The 23,210-nt window shown below is 41.2% G+C and overlaps 1 protein-coding gene and 1 long non-coding RNA gene across 2 annotated transcripts; one reads left to right on the forward strand and one right to left on the reverse strand.

Moving 5' to 3' along the window:
* Positions 1-5,669: 5,669 nt before the first annotated feature.
* maco1b (macoilin 1b) lies at positions 5,670-23,152 on the reverse strand. The gene is made up of 11 exons (XM_040048911.1): positions 22,403-23,152; positions 20,095-20,236; positions 16,894-17,020; positions 15,415-15,538; positions 14,886-15,064; positions 11,505-12,051; positions 10,419-10,577; positions 9,686-9,868; positions 9,470-9,590; positions 7,888-8,062; positions 5,670-7,800 (listed from the first exon to the last, which is right to left on the reverse strand). Exons 1-11 carry the CDS (start codon positions 22,480-22,482, stop codon positions 7,598-7,600), a joined length of 2,040 nt encoding a protein of 679 aa, XP_039904845.1. The 5' UTR covers positions 22,483-23,152; the 3' UTR covers positions 5,670-7,597.
* Positions 10,492-21,509, forward strand: LOC120744486. Its single transcript, XR_005698374.1, has 2 exons — positions 10,492-10,604; positions 20,055-21,509. It is a non-coding gene; the product is annotated as an uncharacterized LOC120744486 (long non-coding RNA).
* Positions 23,153-23,210: the final 58 nt, after the last annotated feature.

Below are 23,210 nucleotides of genomic sequence, written 5' to 3' on the forward strand. Positions count from 1 at the left end.
TATGCTTAATTGGTAGTAGGCTTTCGAGCCTATACAGCTTGGAGTAAGACAACATGCATGAAGAGGACGATGTGGACAAAATACTCATTTGCCTAATAATTCTGCACTCCCTGTATAGGGAGATGGGTTTGCTCTGGTACATCAAGGTCAGTCACAGAGTTGTTACACCTGTGCTCTTGGCTATGAGGGGGGGAAAAGTGCAGCCACACCCCCCAGGGGAGGGATCTGAACAGTCAGCCAGCCAAATTTGCCCCCTTAGTGGTCCTGGTGACTTTTCCATCTTTGGTTGGCGTTGATATGGCTGTGAGGATTGTAACCGATGTACAGTTTCTTGTAAACCTATTCAATTCAATTCAATTTTATTTATATAGCGCCAAATCACAACAACAGTCGTCTCAAGGCACTTTATATTGTACAGTAGATTGTACAATAATATATACTGTAGTTTAATCCAAACATGATACAAATAAGTTTTTCATCCAGGTTACCAAATCCTGGATGAAAAACAAAAATGGTTTTTTTGTTATATAAATGAGTAAGTTATAATCTTATATATCACCACTGTGATTTTTTTTTTTTTTGCACTAATCTCGCTAAAGTTGTTAAAGCAGGACCCAATAGTATTCCCTGAGGAACTCCTTTCTTTAAAACAATTTCTTACAATGTTATAATCTAAAAGTAAACAAAGTGTTCTCAAAAAGTGAGCGCGCTCCTCCGTCCAGCACAAGTCTAAACTGCAATGCTTTATTGTTGTGAGGGATAAATCTGTGCCTGTTTTTCATTTTGCAGTCATGCCAACACTTTTAATTCCTGTTTTGCACAGAAAGCCCAGTCATGAACTTTTGCAGCACACCACAGACATCCATCAGCCACATGCAACACAAAATGCCCATCTCAGCTTGTATTTTGGGCTAAACTGGTTTTCACTAGAGGTGGTTATTAAAGTTTAAACACAAGATTTTACTGCGGCTAATTTAATGTAACCTTTGACCCCATATTCTGCACTACAGGGAACTGTTGCAGTATGGAGGAAGTACGTGGGAGGGGGGTTCTCCTCAAAAAGGACATTTTGCATCAGTGAATCTTTGCTTAGATTAGAAAGCCATCTTTCCACTGCGGATCTGATAATAATTCTGTCTCTACAGAAAATTTTGGTGTCTCAAGTTATTTAACACAATTTTCTTTTATTTCTTAGCATGAAAACTGATTTTCTCATGCAAGTGACAGAAAGTTTTGAAGCTGGAGTTCTTAAAGCTGTGGATGAACCAGTAGTGTTCCCTGAAGTACTCCTTTAAAATCATGTGAACGCGTTTGTTTTAGTACTTTAGTACTTCATATTCCAGCTCAGTTTCAGAAAGAAATTCTTCACATTTCTTCTAAAAGTCAGATCAACCACTACTTAACTCTAAATCAGAGCTGTTAAACACATTTTACATCATAACTTACACACTGCCCAGTTTGATCTCAAGTGGCTCAGATGGGTAAAATAACCTATAACCTTGTGGTTATAAGCTAATAACCTATAACCACTTCCAACATGTTCCGCTTTCTGTCAGGGTAAGGAAGTTTAACTATATGTGTCCATATTTAATGTCTGAGATTCTTAAAAAGAAGAAGTGCAAGTTCAATAATACGCCCATGTTTTTAAATAAAGAAATGCCACTAAAGTAAATCAAAGAAAATCAAACTTCCACACAAAATAGTGAAAAGCAGGAAGTGTTCTTCATGTTTTGGTTTATCTCTTTCTTACTTTGGTGTAGTGTGCCAGGCCACAAATTGTGTCTTTGTCAGTAAGAAAGGCAAAACAAAAGGACAAAATTTATGTCCTTCTTTGTGCACTTTTCGCATTTTTCGAGAAATCTCTTGGGTCGAATTGGACCCTTTGTTGGGCCCCAGGCCACATGTTTAACGATAGTTAATAGTTAAAGGTATGTTCTGGGAATTTTCAAGGACAGAAAGAGGCGGTTATAAATAGTATCATAAAGTAGTCTCATAGTGTGTGTTTCAATAAATTAAACTGATGAATCTGAAAACTTTCCACAAAATATAAATCAAGTCAGTTCATTTGTATAGCACCAAATCACAACAACAGTTGCTTCAAGGTGCTTTATATTGTAGAGAGCATACAATAATACAGAAAAAACACAGAAACCCCAACAATCAGATGACGCTCTGTGATCAAGTGCTTTGGCAACAGTGGGAAGGAAAACTCCCTTTTAACAGGAAGAAACCTCCAGCAGAACCAGGCTCAGACAGTGGCAGCCATCTGCCGCAACCGGCTATTATAAACAAAAAGTTGCCCCCAAAATTCAAAAATATATATATTTTGGTGAAAACCTTTAACTGGCAGTGATGCTCATGAGTGAATTTAACAAACCTCTATGACCTCTGATCCTTTTATTGTTCTTCTTTGGTTTTCTCCAAAGTTAGCTCCATGGATAAGACTTCTGCGAAGATCCAGCAACAATTCTGGCATTTGAAATTTAAAATTCACCCTTTGTGACCCTTGGTTTTATTACACTGGTCAACATCTTTTCAGAAGCTGCCTGCTTTGTATATAAAATAGGCGATTTCATATGTACTTTTTTCTGCTACCAGGAAGGTCAAATCCAAGGCCAAACAGAAGAAGTCAAAAGTCAAACAGATAATTGCATTTAGAATTCATACAAGACCAATATCAACACAACAGAGTGGCCATGTGAAGATTAGTACTGGTAATGGCAATTTCGGCCATTGTTGCAAAAATTCAGTGGTGTGTTTTAGTCATTTCTGGTTTCATTTAAGAAATGATCCAGGAGCATGCCATCAAAACTAAACCCAACCACAAACTTTAAGCATTATTTGTCTTTTTCACTGACTCAAAAAAGTACCTTCAGATGCATTATGACTGTAGACTGGTGTAATCTTTCCTTGTGATGAAAAAAACCCCAATTTGAACACTTTCTGTGAGAAAGTGAAACCAAAAAGTGGAATCTTTTTCTAACCTCAATCATTTTTGAGGCCCAGATAAAATACAGTGCAGAGCATCTCTAGCAAACATGCTGATTGACATTAGGAATGTTGTCTCATATTGGTTCCTGTAGTCGCAGAGCTACATTTCTCTGGTGAGTTTCACTGAGCTTACATCACCGCCCTGTGTGTGAATCACTCGAGGGTTTGGCTCGCAAAAAAATCCAGCAGTACCAGATTTCATGGGAGATGACAGTTTAACTGGCCACAGCGTCCTCAGGTGCATATTGGGAAAGCGCTCCACGATCTTCAATCTAAAGCTCAGTTTTAAGTTACAACACAGCATAAAAAATAGTTTCTAGAGAGACTGATCACTGCTTTAAGTCCCTGTGTGCTCAGGCAGGTGAATTCCTTTTAAATCACTGTTTCTTTGTTAGCAGATACAACTGTGCCTCCATGCAATGGGGCAAAGAGTGACTGTAAACTGAAGCATGCAGCACGAAGCCTGGCTTTTAAGGAAGCAGCAGTACTAGTTGGAGAAGAAAGATCAGAGAGTTTCTGCCAGAGGGGAGAGAAGACGCATGTTTTGGTTCTTCACTCTGAAGGTGAGTATAAGAGCCAAAACACACACAGTTTAATTATACATGAGGACAAACACAAGTAAGCAACCCTCAGAGCAAGCATGGGAGTGTTTCTGCTGCAAGCTCACCAAAGCTTCAGTGATCGTCTGCAAAAATAATCTTTTTCTAATCCTTTAGGGTGAAAGTGTTTTCAATCAAGAAAAAAAAATGTCAAACCGAGTAACTCAAGAGAAGCTTTATCTGCATTTTATCTCATTTATGCCTCCTTCCCTTCAAACGGGAGGATTAACTGTAGATTTCAGATGCTTAATGGCACTGTGGGCAATTTCTAATGATCATAATTTGCCAGTTCCACATGTTTGACCTTGTTAAACAGGAAGTGGATGAGCATGGAGCAGATGGGTTTAAAAACAGATTTATTACCAATCTAAGCACAGTTAGTCTCAATGCACGGGTTGATCAAACATATCTCAGGAAGCTTGGCACGTGACACTTCCTGAGAGGGCGTCTGTTTGAAATTAGGGGTGCTTGACGTTGACAGCGGGAATCTTAATCCCCACAAACCTCAGGAAGTGTCATTCCTGATCTGAATGAACTTCCAGGGCCAAAGGTCAGGAAAGCAAAGGCATCCCTCACGTGTCCATATTTAGGTAGAGAAACGACTCATCCAGTCCTGCAAGAAATGATCATTTTAATGACCAGCTTTTCCCTCTTTTTGTGGCCAAAGAATGTCCATCTCAAATTATTACCATAAATAAGCATAAATAATAATAACCAACTCTTTTATCAGAATAAAATGTGATTTATGGTCTTAAAAAGAGGGAAATATAATGATTATTTGCAGAGTGAATGAGCAGAACTCGTGTGGAGAGAAGTGATCACTGATCAGACTGACACTGCCTTCTAGTGGTAAAAGGGAGATGGTGCATTTGGGCAAACTCCAAAATAACAAAGGGGCCACAGCAAGTTTTTACACTGTTTCAGATCTCTCAGCCTTCAGTTTTCTGTTTATTAAATGAAACGCTGCCGTGTTGGTTTGAGGTCATGTAACTGAAGAATTTGCCGTTCCTTTCCTTTGAGAAACTCGGGTTGCTTTTCCAGTTTGCTTTGGCTCATCACCCTATTCACACTGGCAGACATACATGTGCATGAGCAGCTTTTCTCCTTTTTCATATAACTCTGGTACAAGTCCATCTTTGTTTCATCCCTCCAAATATTCTTGTTCTGAACTGTTTAGGATTTTCTTTTCCTGGCAAAGTTTAATCTGTTCTTCGTGTTTGTCAGTGTAACCAGTGGTTTGCACTTTTGTTTTTTTTCCCCATTCATGAAGGTATCTTTTGACTGTCCACTTTGACAATGATGCAACTACAACATGTTTGTCTTTACCAAGGAAAGAATTCTGTGATCATGCACTTTAGTTTTCTTCTTCTTTCGTCTTCCCATATGGAAAAGAAAAAGTAAAAACTTACATGATTTACTCATGAAAGTGGCCACTTTCTCATTACTTTCATATATTGTTTTAGTAAATATCCAAACCATACAAGTTTGATTATATAATTTTTCAAGGTATCTTATATCTGTTTTCACTCTTGTATGCTTTTCATACAAGTTTCACACAAGACAGATACAAACTTTATAAGATTTATATATATCTTTTCCATATGGGTTATCTGAGTTGGTCAGTGCATTCAGACTCTTAAATTGGTCCTTTCTGTAGTTCTTCCTCTCATGTTGGCCTCTCTCACTTGCGCTGACATCTCTTTGGATGTCATAGTGAGAATTCAAGTGACCTGGAATCGACTCCCGATCATTTTATCTGCTTAATTTGTCATGAAATGACAAAACTGAACTCACCTCTCTCTCACACCCCCGTCAGTCTAATGCCTGATCCTCTGAAAAATGGGGGACTGTATATAATGTCTGTAATTCCTGAACAGTTTATGCAAAACTTTAATTAAACCCCTTAAAGCTGAAAGTTCGCACTTAAATCACATCTTGATTGTTTGGTTTAAAATCCATTGTGGTGTTGTAACAGAGGCAAAACTACAAAAAAAAAAAAAAGCTCCAAATATTTTTTTGTGCAGATTGCTGTGAGTTCAACTAAGAGGGTGAAAGTGTACACCTTTAAAAAGCTGCATGGACCCTCAGAGAGATTTTTTTTATTTTTATTATTTCTTTTTTTTTTTTTTTTTTTAAACAAATACGCAAACTGATGAAACTGAGGCAAAGTGCGCCTGAAGAGCACACAGCAGCTTCGAGGTTTAATATTTTAAACATCGAGAGATCGAGCCGAGGGAAACTGAAATGCATCAAAGCTGTCAGGTTGGTTTTACCTCTGCAAACACGTTAAATTAACAACACCAAGAAGAGAGAAGTCAGTTTGCAAGAAAAAAAAAAAAAAGTTTATTTCTTGTAAACCTCACAGAGCGAGAGCGCAGCCAAGGTCAGACCTGGAGGAGGGGTAGAGAGGGAGGGTGGGGGGCAACCGAACTGTGACTTTGGGCAAAGAAAACAAAATCTATTCTTTCCACATTCAGCTGAACAAACAACCAACTAAAATGTAAATTTGTCACAACATTTTCCAAGAAGCCAATGACAGCAATCTGAGCGAGTGAGAAAAGAAAGAAAAAACAAGCGTCTCCATACACAGCAAGGTGAAAACCACACGCACAACAATGACGGTGAAACCACATCAGACTCGAGAACTTTCTTCTCTCCCTGCGGGAAAACTGCGAGAAGAGCAGAAACAGGAGGAAAAGAAAAAGCAGCCACTCGCCAGACGCTGCAAATACGGTGACATTCATGAAACTTCTAGTCCCTTACTGTCAACTATACACCTTCCACTACTACACCACAGGTCACCACTGCCCATAGACTCCTTAACAGAAATCGCTGTTAAAGTGTGAGCCAATGCGTTCACAGTACATTCTTCAACACAGGAATTCCAGTCTTAGCACACAAACCAAAGTGGAAGTTAATTAAATTAATTCAATTTTTTTTTTTTTTTTTAATACATTGCACAGTCCATCTTTACAGTTTTCCCTTTCAAACAGCAACGTGTGCTTTCCACGGTGAGAAAAGAAAAGAGGGGGGCAGCAGCTAAACCAAAGCATTTGGGGGTTCGTCTGTCAGAGTGACTCGAATATGTTGCTGTCAAACATATCTGATTCATTTTATTACAAGGCTGCCCTCCAGAGAGCACAACGATAAACAAATCTGTGTTTTTAGTCCCACTAAACTGATCTCTTCCAGCTTAGCCAGATGCTTCAACGCATTCGGAAGGTTCGGGCAGCATCTCATTAAACTCATGTCCTCAACTCAAGGCACTGTGATCATGATGCAGGATTATGCAGAGCGGTGGAAAGCAGACTTGTTTCTGCAACCGGTTGTGGGAATGAAGAGGGAAAACCAAACTGCTGTCACTTTTTACCCCCTTTCAAACAAAAAAAAAAAAACAAGAACAAATCCAGTTTAGACAGCTTAAAAACTGTTTATAGCACATCCCCAACGCAGCTTAGAGCAGGGTCAATTTGGTGTCCAAATTGTTTTTTTCTTTTTAAGTAAAAGAGGTTGAGTTGGTGTCATGAGTGCATTACTTTCCTCTGATGCTATCTCGGGCGAACAGCTGTTAAAATTAATTTGGATTACAAGTCAGGCTGTAGAATCAAGGAGGGCTCTGTTTTCCAGTTTGTGGAGGGAATGATAAACCCAAAAAGAAAAGAAAAATACAGCAACTGCTCCCCGGAGGTGAGGAGTGAGAGCGATCCTCGATTCTGTGAGGTTTCACTAGACACTAGAGAAACTGGGGCTTCCTAGCTGATGTGGGATTTTCAAGTTTGTTTGTTTTTTAAGTTTTCTTTTGTTTTAACTACAACAAATACAGTCACACAATACAACATCCTTCTGACCTGGCAAGGAGAGAACCAAACCAAAAAAAAACCCCAAACAAAAACAAACAAAAAAAACCCTCAGGTTCTCAGCCGTGAGGTTGCGGGCCTGCAGGAGTAAAAAGGACAGGAAGATGGATGGCGAGGTGGAGGGGACGGGGGCGAGGGCGGGGGAGGCGTTCACTTTTTGAGAGGCTGGTAAACGGAGGCGTTGGGGTCCAGGCTGGAGGGATTGGTGTCCATAAACTTTGAGGAGTAGTGGGGGGCCACGGGGGTCATGCTGCTGGTGTCGGCTGTGTAGGAGATGCTGGGCATGACGGCCATCACTTCCGCTATCTTCTGCTTCAGGTCTTTGATCTCCTGGTCCTTCTGCAGGATCTGACCTGAAAACAGATTTTAACAAGTCAGCCTGAGACATTTAAAACAAAAACAAAAAAGAACAACTCTGAGGACGGTGAACTTTTGTGAACCTTGTGCGATCTCCAGCTGCCTCTTGGCGTCCCCGAGTGCAGAGAAGAGGTCCAGTTTGATCCTGGTCTCTGCACTCAGGCTGTTCTCCAGGTGCTGGGTCTTGTCCTGCATGGCTGACAGCGCTGACATCAGCACCTCTGTGTCTTTTTCGTTTTCTTTATATTTATGAAGCTCCTAAAAGATGGACAGGGAAACAGTGGGGGTCAGGAGGGGAATGTGTTTGCAGAAAGAGTCAGCGGTTTGGAGGTTTTTCACACCTGATATTCCAGCAGCTTTTTTTTTGTGGGACAACTGAAAAGATCCAACAAGTCACTTTGTTATGTTAAGTCCAACACTGCTCAATGGATGTTTGCGAGGAGGCACTTAGGCTACGTCCACACTAGCCCGGATAGATTTGAAAACGGTGTTTTCGTCTGAAAATGCTCCACGTTTTCACACAGTTGCGCGTCCACATTGAAACGGGTGAAAACGCTTACGTTCCAGTACTGCGCATGCGTGAAACAAGAAGATTCGACCTGCCTCATTTCTGTCTGCCGTTTATTTACTTTCCAGCTCTTTGAAACGTCGCGGCAAAATGTTGGGGAAAAGCACCGAGTTTTTCAAATGGACTAACAATGAGGTGGAGTTGTTGCTGCGAGTAACACAAAAGTACAAAGTTGCAAAAGCGAGACAGAGTTGAAGAATTTGAAGAAAAGCTATCTGAAGCATGAACAGACTGATATTAATCTTTAATAGGGCTGTCAAAATTGAGAGCAAACAAAACAACTGCTGTATAATGCCCTCCGCTATCTTAGTTTCATTGGTCACATGACTGCATCATATGACTAACATGCGTCATCGTTTTAGAAAGTCTGCCTTTTCACTGTCCACACTGCGATGTGAAAGCACCGTTTTCAAATGCATGCGTTTTCAGGAGCGTTTTGAAAACGATGCGTTTTCCATCAGCGAAAACACCGTCTCAGTGTGGACGGGAGGCCAAAACGGAGAGAAAGCGATAACGCATATATGTGGACTTTATTATAACTTTATTATAGATTTAACAGACCAGGCTAGTATTTTCTGCTACTCAGAAACATCTAAAACTTTATATTCTCATCCTGCACAAAACGTCTTGATGCATTCTCAATCATCCAGGAAAGTAAATCTCCAAAAGTTGATTCTGTTCATCTGGACGTAGCGTTTTGTGGGAGAAACGTTTAAGTCACTCATCCAAGTGACTTCTTCAGTCTCAGCTGACTGCAGGTTTCCCCAATCTTATAAACAGTACATTTGCATAACGACTGAAACCAGCCCACTGAAGGAACAATGAGATGAGTGACGAAACATTTCTCCCACAAAACGCTACGTCCAGATGAACAGAATCAACTTTTGGAGATTCTGCACAAAGTGCTTCATCATGACAGACGTTACATTTTGCTTCCTCACTTCCACTTTCCTGTCGCACTTTTCAATGATGGCTGCTACCAGACCCAAAGCAGAAGTGGCCGTGCACACAAGACTGTAAAAAGAAGCATGTGAAAAGACCCAAGCCTCTGATGGACTCATACGTCAAACCAAACAGTGAATTTCTCAAACCTGTACCTGCACTTTTAACTCAAGCTCTCGGATCTGGTCCTCCTTTAGCTTGATGTCCATTGTTAATTTCTTGCACTCTGTTTCTAATTCAGTGATCCGCCGCCGCAGCGTGTCTGTGCACTCCCCTCTGAGAGCAATGGGAAACACAAAGAATGGTGAATGACCCTCGAGGCCCACAACAAACCACAAGTAACAGAGCTGGTGAACCAGATGTGTACACACCTGGATGCTGCTGCTAGTGCTACTGCTCTGGCTGCTGTGGCCTCCTCTAACTTCTTTCTCTTCTTCTCCTCTGAGAGCTGCTTCTCGGCGGCAGCTCGGGCCTCCTGCTCCACTTTGAGCCTCTTCTCCAGTTGGCCCACTGTCTGTTTGTCCTTCTGCTTTGTCTGCACAGCATTATGGAGCCTACAGGAGCACAAAAGCCACAGAGCAGCTTGTTAGCACAACAGGAAGTGAGACCCTAAGGTAAATGGTAAATGGACTGGTTCTTATATAGCGCTTTTCTACTCTTCTGAGCACTCAAAGCGCTTTACACAACTTGTGCATTCACCCATTAATAAAAGTACATTTTCTTAGTGCTTTCTAACTAACATTCACACACACATTCATACTCCGATGGACGCATCGGAGAGCAATTTGGGGTTAGTATCTTGCCCAAAGATATTTGGCATGCAGACTGGGGGAAGCCAGGAACCACCAGCCTTCCGATCAGTAGATGAGCTGCTCTACTGCCTGAGCTACAGCCACCCAGAACGTCTGGAAGGCAAACCTCAACAGAGGCAACCCTACCAAACATTTACTGTAGATTTTTAGGGGACTTTTATTTTTATTATTATTTTATTAGACAAAACCTAAAGTTCTCGATGCAAACCCCCACCGCCCTCCTTCACCCAGTTGTTTTCTTTATGTTTGTTTGTTTTTAACTCTCCTCCATGATGGCAGCAGCAGCACTCACTTGTTCTGCAGCAGTTCGTTCTCCTGCCGCAGTTGGCCCAGCTCTGTGCGTATCGAGCGCTCGGCGCTGCCCAGCGAGCCGATCTGGCTGCGCAGGTCCTGCTCCACCTGCCGGCTGGCCTGTAGGTCCGCCTTCAGCTTCTTGACATCCTGCTCCAGTCTGTCCCGAGCAGGAGCATGACAAGAGGTGAGAAACACACAGAGGTCACGAGAAGGAAACACAACAAAAATCAAAGTTTTAGAAGCACAGCAACATTTAAATTCAGGTGCAGTTAAAGCCACAGCAATAATAAAATCAAGATGATTGAGGAAAAAAAACATTTGAGAAACCCTGCCCTCTGTGGCTTTTATTTTTCTCATTCCTTTACACAAGGGAACTTCTCTCTAAAACCTCTGACTCTCCTCCTAAGTGAATGAAGAAGGCGAGTTTCTTTTGGTCAGCGGGAAGAATAAAACGAGGGTCAGATGTCTGATGAGGAGAAAAGAACAGGACAGTTCAACAAACGTTTTGAAAAGTGGCCTTAACTCGTAATCATCGTGAATAAAATTTTTGCCATTTTCAAACTATTTTACATGAAACCATGGATCACAGGGAGATGTGTTAATATCAGCAAACCAATAAAAATCATTTTAAAAATTATACAAAACAAGCAAAAAATAAATAAAATAGTCAGGTCCGTGAATAACTGGTAAAATAAAGTTTTCTTCTGTACACCATCTCAGTGAATGCTAAATGAAACAAGCACGAAGTTACTGCATATGTACACAAATGTTAATAATCTGTAAACAGTTAATTTGATGCTTTTGTTAAATCCCTCAAATTAAAGTTTGAGCTCGGCACTTCGATCACAGTTTGATCCCAGTTCTGCCTCTGGAGATGAAAATCAGTTAGTTGCTAAACTTTTTACGAGACATCCTTCTCTGATTAATGTTCTGGAGGCTAAAACTGAACTCGGCTGAAATAAACCTCATAAACCGTTTTCCCTCAGTGTCGGGCGAAATCCTTAAAAGAAGCTTCACTCCTGATATTGCTGATGAGGTCAGAGCGGTGCATTTATGAATATAAACCATGTCGGTGTCTTCTTACCGAACCAGTGCTTCCGGCTTGCTGAGCTGGTTGTTGGGGATGCAGTTGTCGGTGGGGTCCCTGTGGGAGCCGCCCGACGTTCCTTTCACCAGTAGCTTGTGCTTCTTCTCGTTCTTCCCCACGAACGACGACGTGGGCGTGGGGACGCTGCCGTTGGTGGTGCTGTGGCCGCGGGGCGAGGAGTTAAGCGCCGCAGTGTTGCTGCTGGCATTTTTGCAATTTTTGGAGGACGACGATGAGGAAGAAGAAGAGGAGGAGGAATTGTTGTCCTCTTTAAGGAGCAGGTTCTCTGTACTGCCCAGCTCTGTGTTCAGTCTCTTGTTATTCATATGGTTCTCCATATACTCCATCTCCTGGAGTTTAGAGTCCACCGATGACGGCAGGATGCTGTTATGCTGTTTTTTAGCTTCCCCTCGTCCCTCTTTCCCTTTTTCTCTATATTCTAGCTCCGGCAGTTGTGCCAATGTCTTTTTATTGACTGGGGCGCCATTCTGTGACACTGGAGGTGTGTCCACTTCAGATATACCTTTAGCTGCCGCTGCCGCCGCTGTGGGAGCACAGAAACACAGCAATGTTTATGTGAATATTCATGTGTGTTAGAGGTGTGATGGTACGTAAATCACAACACGTTAACTCTCAGGGGTCAAGGGTAGAAATACTTTTGATTTTATCTTCTTATTTAACCTATAAACCCATTTACCTTGCTGTGTGAGAGACTTTGGACTATTTCGACACACACTTAAACTTCTTTGTCTTATATTTAAAATAACCACACTACGGACGGACAAGCGACTGTTTTTATGAGTTGTCGTTAGCAACAACGACGGTAAAACCATCGCTTGGCTCCGCCATCCGCTTGTTTATTTTCCACATAAACTTTTCAAAATAAAGCTGAAGATTCTGTTGAGATTTTTCAAAATAAACTGAATCACGTGAAATAGTATGTAGAGTATTTACGGGCGAGAAGCTAAAAACAGCCGTCAGGTGCTAGAAAATAAACCTTAGAGCGGGCTTTTCCCCGCAGCAGCACGCCGGGTAACAAATGCTCACAAAGAAAGTTGCGGCCGTTTCAAATTATTTAACACTCAATTCCAGGTACACAACGCCCAGCTGAAAACACTTCACGCAAGTCGACTTGCCCGAGATTCACAGAATTTACAGAAAATATTTTATATAAAGTAAAATGTTTGTGATATATATCGATGTCGGGACGATAAATGTCTTATATCGGGATATGAGATTTTGGTCATATCGCACAGCTCTAAAATCAGGCGTCGCAATAAGATTCCACACATATTATTTGCACTACTCCCAAAAAAATAGTTCCCGTCCACGACAAGATAGAGGGGCACATTGCAGGGCTGACACCTCCAGGGTGTATCTACTCCTGATGTCCACCTGGAGACAGCGTTTACATTTCAATCTGTCTCCAGCGGCTTTCTGGCCAGAGTCTGTGACATTCAGCAGTAGCCGCATTGTTTTGACACACAAAACAAATTTTAAAAAAAAAAGTCTACACTACACACCGACTACACACTGCAAACAATTAAATGTCACTAAACTCTCAAATCTCGTCTCCCTTTCACCGCTATCATTCCCACAATTTTCCCCTCTTCCTCAGCAACCACATGCTGGTGTTGGCATGTAATTTTCTGATCGGTTGATGCATTTTTCACCAATAATAAAGAGGCTATCCTTAGAAAACTCTGTTATACAGTTTCTTCCTGCACCAAATGAGACAGTTTTCAGAAAAAAGCCGAGTGTAAATTATTTATCGTAAGTCTGGTTTATTGGCCTATCAACAAAATGTAAAAACTGGTACATAGTTTGAAGTCTGCACTTTCAACACGTGTTTAAACAGAGTCTCAGTGAGGCTGGGTCTTGTTGATACATAATCTTAAATCTGTTACGTGATCTGGACATGCTGGCGCATCCGTCGACTCCAGAGGGTTCAAAGTCCATTTATGTCTACATCTTTGCAAATGTCCAACCGATCGGTTTTGCTCGGCCCTCGTATATTTTCACTGAGCTCTAGCCGAGTGACGTGCAACGGCTACAAAACCTCAGGCAAAGTTAATAGCAGAAGTTCACCTGCATGCATGCAGATGAACATGTGTGCTGATTAAACTCTCTGAATGCTTTCATTGAAGGCCTTTATTGTTATCACAGAAGCGAGTGTTTCTGTGGTCAACCTCGTTCTTGGCGCCGCCTCTTTGCTGCCTGCGTGTTTGAAACTGAACTTCTGGCCTTGACGGTTTGTACTGTAATTTGCATTAACTACGAACATGCTGCACTTACTCTTTACCTGTTACATCATCATTATATAGAGTATATATGCAAGCCTCCATATGTTATATCTGAAACAGGACTTTCAGTTACACCTGTGAACACTGACAGCAGGCTCAGGTGTTTTATTTGTGAAAAAAGTGACTGTGGCTACGACTTCACATCGTTTTCACACCAGCTCCTCACACATCTGTCTAATCACACCCAATGTGGTGACTGAGTGGAAGGAGTGTTTAACTAAACTGTGAGGCAGGTGCACATGTGACCACACACTTTGGATAGAAAGGGAAGACGTACGATTTATTTGACTGAAATGATTCATGAGAAACAAATGAGAGCTTGACCAAAGCTGTGATTAGAAAGGATGTTCAAAATTATATGAAGAGGATAAAACCTCCAAAACTAAAATCGGCCTCCATGTTTCACAGCAAAAATAAAAAAAGAACTTTGTAGTCGTAGAGTGGAGCCACATTGAGCCATACAAGCTAAATCACCAGACAGACATTACTTTCTTTGCTCAGAACTACCTGATAGTACCAGAGCACCAAACACATGAACCATTAAAATGATAAAATGGAAAGTGCACTGCAAAATGGAAAAGTTGTTTTTATCTGAATGACTGAAGCACACTGTCTAAATCTAGACAAGACTTTACCTTTTCATCCATCTTTACTAATATTGTAGCACTTACTATACATCTTCCAAGTGGCAGAATTCAAATAAGTAAAACTGGAACAACTACTCAGCTGCCCGTGTTTGCAATGAAGCACAATCAAGGCGTCCACACGGGAAGTGATTAGCAGCCCAAAGACCCAACATGAAGGGACTTCAAACAACAGTGAGTGAAATAACCCCTGGGAATACAAATTTCGAGGTGAGAAACTACCAATGGAAAGGTCACCTCTGTCAGCTATCAAACAATGCACAACAAGGGAATCACTTCCTGTGTAGACCTGGAGACCTACTAACCACTTAAGCCATGAACAATCTAATCACTGCCTTAGGGCAGCGAGCTAACAACCACAGCATGGACGGAGTGAGAAGATAATCAAGGACATAACGAGATTTCTGCATGTGTGCAGGTTTGAATCTTACCTTCTTCGGCTTCGCGCTCTTGCCTCTGAAGCATCTGTTGCTCTGGAGGCAGAGCCTGCTGTAGAAGCTGCATGTAAAACTCATTCTCCTTCTGCACCTCCTTTTGCTTCCGGAGGCGCATTTTATAGCTTACATAGCTCTTGAAGCCGAAGCCCAACGTGACCACGGGGTAGCCGATGCTACGGAGACGAACACAAAACGCACATTCATGAGGTCACTGGGCACAGATGAAGGGTCACTACAATTTTTTACGCCAATTTTTTTTTCCTAATGTAAACAATTAAACCAGTCAAAAATATGCTTATGCAGACACTAATGTACCTCCAATGTTTAAAAGTACACAATAAGGCACATTTAGATTTATTGTGTACTTTTAAACATGATCTTAGTGGTTTTATGTACTGAATGATGCAGTGTGAACATTAGAGTAGTTCATACGCTTATTTTTTTTTTTTCATCTTTACCTAAAAAATATCTGTTAGCTGCGTTCAAGACAGTGAACTTAAGCTGTAACAGAACAGTGGCTCACCAGTGTGCAGCAAAAGGGCGACATAGGTCCACGTGGAAGTTCTTCAGGTCTTTGAATCTGATGGCTGCCTCGATGTACACAAAGAGTATCCATAGAGACACGGTGGGTAGACAGACCCCCCTCTCTGAAAAAGCAAAGCAGCACAAAGATGTGAGAGCATGACTCATTTACAAAGCAGTAAATATTTAAAAAAAAAAGTGCCTAAGGCGTCAACTTTTTGTATTTATTTGATTACTAAGTTTAGGAAATGCTGAAGTAGAGGCTCATGGTTCAACACAACCAGTGTTGGATGAGAAGATCAACAACCAAAGACACCATGCTGAACACTAAAGCGTGATTCCCAGTCTTCTCCTCACACCTTATTAATTTAACACTGATATCAGAACAGGACTTGGTATCTGCGGATACCTGAAGGTATCAGTATCGACCAACATCTCAGATTCTTCCACTCAAACTCTGAGACAATATCATAATTTAAGGATTCATTTACAATTTTAAACATTTTCAGAAGTGCAAAAAGCACAAACTTTTTCATAAAGAGGTGCACATGGAAAAGGCATAACCTGTTGGTCGGGCTTGTTGAAGAAGGAATTTCAACAACTAATCAATGTCATCAGCATGAAAATAGATGGGAATACGTTTGTAGCATCACATTTTTATGGAAATGATGTCAGCCATTAACACCCCCCCCGAGCAAACAGTTTATATGTTTATGTACATGTTTGTGAATTGTTAACTGCACATAAAACAGTAAAGTACAGTAAGATTACCAACATGGGGTGGTCAGAATACAGACGGTAACCATTGTTTCAGGGGCTCTAAACACTGATTTCCACTAGGCTGTGGAGAGCTGGGGGATATTAATACTCCTGTGATGTCCTCTCGGTCTGAATGTCACTGGTGAGTACGGTTGGAGAGCTCAGAAAGCAACTGGGAGCCAGTTTCAGTTCCCCCGCCCCAAATTGGCACTAACATTTCAATCTGACACCCGGCCTTCGGTCAGCTCAGGGGGACGCCGCTAAATCAGACTGACAACTAATCCTCAGAGGCCAGCTTGCTTACACATGGCGTGCAAAATTCTCAGAAACAACTATTTGTAAATACAACGACAGAGAGTAACCGAGAGTCGCACAACGCCTTCACACCTGCTTTTCCCCTGAAAGGGACGGTTGTTTTTAAGAAGTGGTGACAAGCGTGACTACAAAGGATGAGTTATTTTAGCAGTTCATGAGTGAATGATTTACAGCACACATCATTTACATCCCGAGGACAAAAAAAAACAAAAAAAAAACAAAACAAAACCCAAACAAAAGGAAAGATTGTGATAAAAATATGGTCAACCAGCATTTATTTAAAAATGGATTTAATTTTTTAAATATTACATTTAATTTTTAAACATACAAAATGTCCCTAAAGGTCATTTTGAGCCAGTATTTAAAGTGAGAGGTATAAATGCATCCAAACACTGCATAGCCTTACCTGTGTGCCAAACATACTGCACCCACACGTAGGTACTGGCAGCAAAGAACAGCCATTGCACTGGGATGAAGAGGAGGCAAATGATGTCCGAGGTAAACGCCACACACACAAAGAATACTGAAAAGGCCTGTTGGGCAGAGGAAAGGCGATTATTACCAACATCGCAGGCAGAAGAAGAAGAAGTGTACATTATCAGATGTTTCATTAGAGAGGCTGGTTACCAAAATTTTCATAGTTCATTTTACTTTTTCCCCCCATTTAGTTGCTCTTTTTGTGTAATTTTATTTTTACCTTTTTGAGCTCTTTTGTCTCGCACCTTATTTATTAGGAATTCCCCAACTTGTTGGATAAGTAAAGCCTGTTACCTTAATTAAAAATGTGTCATCAGTGGTAAATGAATGACATTTTTGGTTCTTTCTTCTCTGTGAGAAGCAAACACTTCCTATCCGGCAGCACTGATAATGGCCCCGAGGCTGAACTAAAACTATGATTTTACGTTACAATAAGGAGATATGGGACAGAAGAAGGGCCCGCAGGCCTGATGAGATCTCTGCTGTTTGTATGTGAGAGGAGCGCTCTGATCCTAAGAGGCAGCAAACAAGATTACTGATAAGAACAACATGTTGTCTTTGAGATTGTAGCAGGACTCGACTGAACCCGCCTCACATCCAGGGAACTGACACTTTTATGCTGATAACCTGAAAGAGTGTTTTATTCCTCACTGCTCTCACCTGTACATCAACCCAGCTAACCACATTTTCCCATCAAGTGTCTGACACTTCTCCTGGAGTGTGGTTATGTCAGTGCTCATTTTACCATCTTATATATGTAAGGACTTCCTCTCATCATTTACTAGACAGTCACTTTTCCACCAGCCTATACGACTTCTCTGATTTATTTATCTTATCAGTCACATTATTCAGAGTTTGTTCAGGTTATAACTTTTTAGACTGTGTTTTAACCTAGAGAGGTTCAAATGGGCCACAATGAACATTCATCTCAAATTTTTTAAACGTCTTTAACCACTTCAGTCATGAAACTGTCGATCAGTATTTAGACTCTTTTCACTGTACTACACAGATACTTTGAGGATGCCCAGTTCATATTTCACCAGCAGAACTTTACCTTTTTGCTCAAAAGAACATTTAAACAAATAAAAATCATTAACAACTAATGTTTAGGGCCTAAATTCAGCATCTCAGGAGGTAAATAAAAACAGCATGTATGTGTATATTCTTATTTTAGTTCCACATCTAAAAAGCTGAGTAGTGACAATAATAAAAAGGCTGTAATTATGTTTTTGTGGCTAAATAATAAAATAAATAAATAAGTGGACATAACTCGGCGACGTGATTCTTATGCAGATCACACATCCTAAGAAGATTTTAATCTAAGGTTGTGCAATTCACACTAAATCTACATTCAATAACAAGAATTATCAACGCAACATTATTGTGCATTCACTTTTTTGCTATAAATCCATATAAATACTTTTCTTTAACGATCAGACTCACTCCTAAAAAAAACATTTTGGCAGGTCAGCTTTAACCAAGATTGTCGGAGGAGCAAGTTTTGGTTTACAAGCTAAAGGAATAATCAGTTGTGATCTCAATACTCATCAAAATGAATGTGATTCTGATTTTTGTCCTAGCATCCCAGGTTTAATTTGCTCCAAAACATAGAGCCTGGTCATAGTTTGTGGTCTGCTGAACTCTAAAACCCGTACGAGCTCTCGGAGTTTATCACGAGTTTCTTTGGGGGATCAGAATGAATAAATATTCCTCCATAACTCACACATGGGACAAATATGACGTGCTGACCATCACAATCCGACCACCAACATCCAAATAGGAAAACTAAACACATCCCAAAAACCTGTGACAGACTCGAACTCCACCTCCTTGAACTGCAGTTTGTTGCAGCAGAACTTCAGAGAAGCATGCGAGTGGACTCAAATGTTCACATGTGGCAGGCCACATTATAAGAAGTGTGCAAAAATTCTTAAATTCGCAAAAAAAAATTAGGGGTAACTTATTTTGTTTATGCTGAAACTTTTCCTTCACTCCATTCATTAGAGGTCCCCAGACACCATCACCAGCAGTCTTCCTCCAGCCAGTGGCTATATTCAAAGGCAGTCATGTTTTCAGTGTGAAAAGCTTCTTCTCCATCAAGCACTGATCAGGTTTCTCAGAAAAATGTTCGGCATCACTGTCAGTACTACAACACAGTAAAAATAAATAGAGTGCCCTTATGTTTTCTAATATCACTCTACTACACACTGTCCATTATGTTGTAATGAATTCAAACACTCTTCCACAATTAAAACTCATTTAATTCACTAACAGATAAATCATGTGATTAAGAGCTGGTCTCAAGGGGAAATGCAAAAGTAAAAGTGAAGCCATTTCTGATCTGGATAGCTATGCGCTGCCAAATGAATCAGGCAATATGACCAACTGGATAGCACAGTGAGTCTCCTGCTGAGTCCAGCTGGATGAGTGGTGTCTTGTTTTGGTTTATCCTCCCACAATGAACGACTACTGTCCAATACGGTGGAGTTGAAGTCTGTCACAGGGTGAGAGTCCCTGCCGACCACTGCTAGCTTTCCAAAAAAAAAAAAAAGAGCGTCGGTTTTGTCAACTAGTGAATCGATACTATGGCATCTAAGATGGTTGAAAATACACAAACAAAAACAGAAAATTCACTGAGAGACAGACTATATCAGTGAGACCATGTGCAGGAAGCACTCACCTGTGTTTATAAATATGAAATATTACACTGAGCTATCTTCACGCAGTGATGCAGGGCCGAGTTATCGACACAGGCAAAATACTCCAATGATTTCAGTTCTAGCATATCTATAGGAATGGCCCTGTATCCGTGAACTGAACAAAGGCTTCTGGTTCCCCAGAAGTTTGGATTAAAACATATAGGAAGTCAGGCCTTTGCAGTAGCTGTTCCTAAACTACAGAGGAAATTGCCCGTTCATATGAGGCCCCCTCCATCATTAGACCCTAATAAAACCTGACTGAACACCCATTTTTAAAAGATTCTGATTACTTTTTATCTATGTTACTTTTTTTTTTTTTTTAAATGTGTGGTACTGTTCTATTCTTTCAGCTGCAAATCTGACTCTATTTGAATTCTGTGCATCTTTTCAGTTGTTCAGTGTGTAGTCCATACTTGAAGTCATCTACTCACCAGCCCCTGGTATCTAAAGGAGTCGTACACACTCCGGATGAAGAGCCAGAATGGCCAGAGGTACTCAAACCTGAACTCAAGTACAAAATCTGCCAGTAGCACCAGTGCCCAGACCACCAGGAACTTCAGGTACAGGAAGGTACTAGAAATACATTTAAAAACAAAAACAAAAAACCCTGAATGACAGAAAACTGTTTTCCGACACAAACACACAAGAAAATTTAAGAGTCTAGACTGGTAATGTTGCAATTGTTGTAATGTTGTAATTTGTTGTAGCGTAGATTTTGTCAAGCAAATATTTCCATAAATGCACAAAAAGCAATTATGATTTTATAGTTATTAGTTCACATCAGATGCACTCAATAATAGTGAGAATAAAAACTGTGAGGAGGTAAAACTGCTCACTTTCTTGTTTGAAGAAAAACCACCAGAAGCACAAAAAAAGCCTGACTAAAGCTTCCTATCTCATGGCTTCAGCTGGACGACAGTGCCAAGCAATTTAAAAGAGGCACTTGGAAACCAAATCTCTCTTCTGCCTACTGTGACAGAGCAAAGAACCTGAACCCCAGGCAGCAAGGACATGTGTTTGATTGTGGGAAAATATAGCCCACAAAAAAAAAAAAAAAAAAAAAAAAAAAAACCTTGATAGTGCCTACATGTGAAAATATAGTATTAAGCAAAAGTCTTGAGCCATCCCTTCCTTATTTATATTTTGCTAAGAAAATGGGAAAGAAGTGTAGCAATTTATTCTTCAACACAGCCTGGACGCTCTTCAAGAAATCCCTGCAATTTCTTAAAGCAGCCCTCAGGAATGGTTTTCCAGGCTTCCTGGAGGAAAATCAAAGCTCTTCTCTGGATGTTGGCTCCCTTGTGTTCTGTTGTCTCTCATAAGACAATCCCACCATGCTTCAATCATGTGGAGGTCCAGGTTCTGGCGAGGCCAATCCATGACTGCCCTGGTACGCTTTTACTGGATGGGCAGTCTGTCAGGGATAACTGTCATCCTGAGAAATGAAGCTGTTGCCACTGATCTTAAGTACAGTTCTAGGGTAATTTGGCATATCTCAGCCTTTTTGCCCCATTTCTCTTCCTTAAGAATGGCTTCTTGGCAGCCACCCTTCCACTGACAGCATTTCTGACGAGGCTTTAGCCAACATTAAACAATCAACTGAAGGACTAGATGCAGCTCTCGGGACTGCATCTCATGCTTCTTTACAATTTAATTTTTCTTTTTGCCAGTTGTCTGTAGACACAACACTGGTTCAGTTAGGTAACTGTTTTTTTCTTGAAGGATTCATAGGTCAAGATTGGAAAGCATTCCTCTGAACATGGTCAAGTAGAAGGACTGGACTGAAAACGTGGAGAAAAAAAAACAAAAAACAGCCAAAGTGCAAAACATTTTTAAATTAACTTCAGAAAGCCTGGAGAACTATTACAAGTACATCTGGCTCCTTGGACGCAAAAAAACACGAGGAGTGGCTCAAGACTTTTGTTTTGCCTTGGCCACAAGAAGTTGGAAGACGATTTCTCTGCTGACAAAGACTATAGGAGAATGAAGTAAGATGTGTATCTGGAGCTGAAGATTTGGATATGACATCAGTGCCACACTGCAGCAGGGATATAAACACTGCTCTAACCTCTTGCTGCTTTTATCCTGCATTTGCTAGAGACCCAGAAAGTGGCCCACTGGGGGTGCTCTGATGTCGGGGGGAGGCACCTGTTCAATAATTCAAACATTGCCCCACATCTCCAGGTCCTCATGCCACGTGTGTAAACTAAATGGCCTTTAAAGTTAATATGTATGAAGCCACACACAGCTGGAGACTGGAAGCACAGCCAAGCCACTGAGAGCTGTTAAAAGCGAGTGACAGCAGCCTTATCGACACGTTTGTGGTTAATGTTACACCACTGTCGTTGAGGCTCATGTGATGATGTTGGCAATAATAAGCTGGTGGACCTGCTAACAGCGAAGCAGCTAACTTTGGCACCTTCAGCCAGTGACAGCTGACTCTGGCGCACAGTTAACACCCGGGATTCTTTAGTTATCATGAAGAAGTCAGCTGCAGTGTAATTCAATTAGTAACTGTGCTATGGAGCCGGAGTCAAAGCTCAAAACAGGCTGTTTTGGGGCCTAGCGCTACAGTTAGCTTACATGCTAGTGTAGCATATAACGAAAACATACTAGAGCTAGCTGCCTGGCTAGGTTAACAAGCTGTCAAGAAGTGGCAGCAGCTGTGAGGTTAGGGAGGCGTATTGACGCAAACAACCCATTCATTTCCCTTCGTTGAGGAGGCTCCGTGTAAGTTACCTGCCGTATATCCCCTCGGTGATTCGGTTCCGTTTTAACGGCCGTCGGAGTTTGCTGCAGTCCGCATTGCGCCGCTTCATCCTCCTCCACTTGGCTTTGGCCTTCGAGTACCCGCCGTAATCTTATCCAGTTTTCTTGCGTGTGCGGACAGAGATAATAAATAAAGGTGCTTGTGATATATATCGCTGTTGTTATTATTTTTTTCCCCACTTGAAACAAAGAAATAAATAAATGACTATTCGGGGAACCTCCTCTTTTCTGTTAGCGCAGGCTCAATAAGCCCAGAGCGCGTTGTGTTTTACCTAGTGTGGCTGTCAGACGGCCGGTGCGACCAATCACCGTGTCCGTAGAGGACTCCTTTTTTGACAGATACACAGAAGAGCCAATCACTGCCCTCAGTGGCTGCTCACTGAGCGCTCATCACCGTTTGTGGAGCGTCTTGGCGTTCAACCAATCAGATTGTTGTGAACAAATTGGGCATCCCCGATCGGCCAATTAACTGACAGCGGGGGCGGGTATTTCCCTTATATGTTTCTGCCTTTGGTTTATTATGAGGACTCAAATATGCTGTATTCGGGACAAAATTCCCTTTGTGCTTGATACAAAAACATCCAGTCCGACATGGGGGGCGGGGGGGTTATTTATATCACGGCCTTTGTGTGTGTTTCGCTGACTGACTTGCCCCAAGGAGATGAATGCCATTTATGCTTTGTTACCAGGTTGAAATAGTGTGCATGCGTGTGCGGCAAAAAATGAGGGCTGCAGTTGTCTCTGCTTAAAAAGTGAATTATTTTAAAATTATTATTAT

The sequence above is a fragment of the Simochromis diagramma genome, unplaced genomic scaffold (genome assembly GCF_900408965.1).
Source record: "Simochromis diagramma unplaced genomic scaffold, fSimDia1.1 OVJJ01000305.1, whole genome shotgun sequence".
Taxonomy (NCBI): Eukaryota; Metazoa; Chordata; class Actinopteri; order Cichliformes; family Cichlidae; genus Simochromis; species Simochromis diagramma.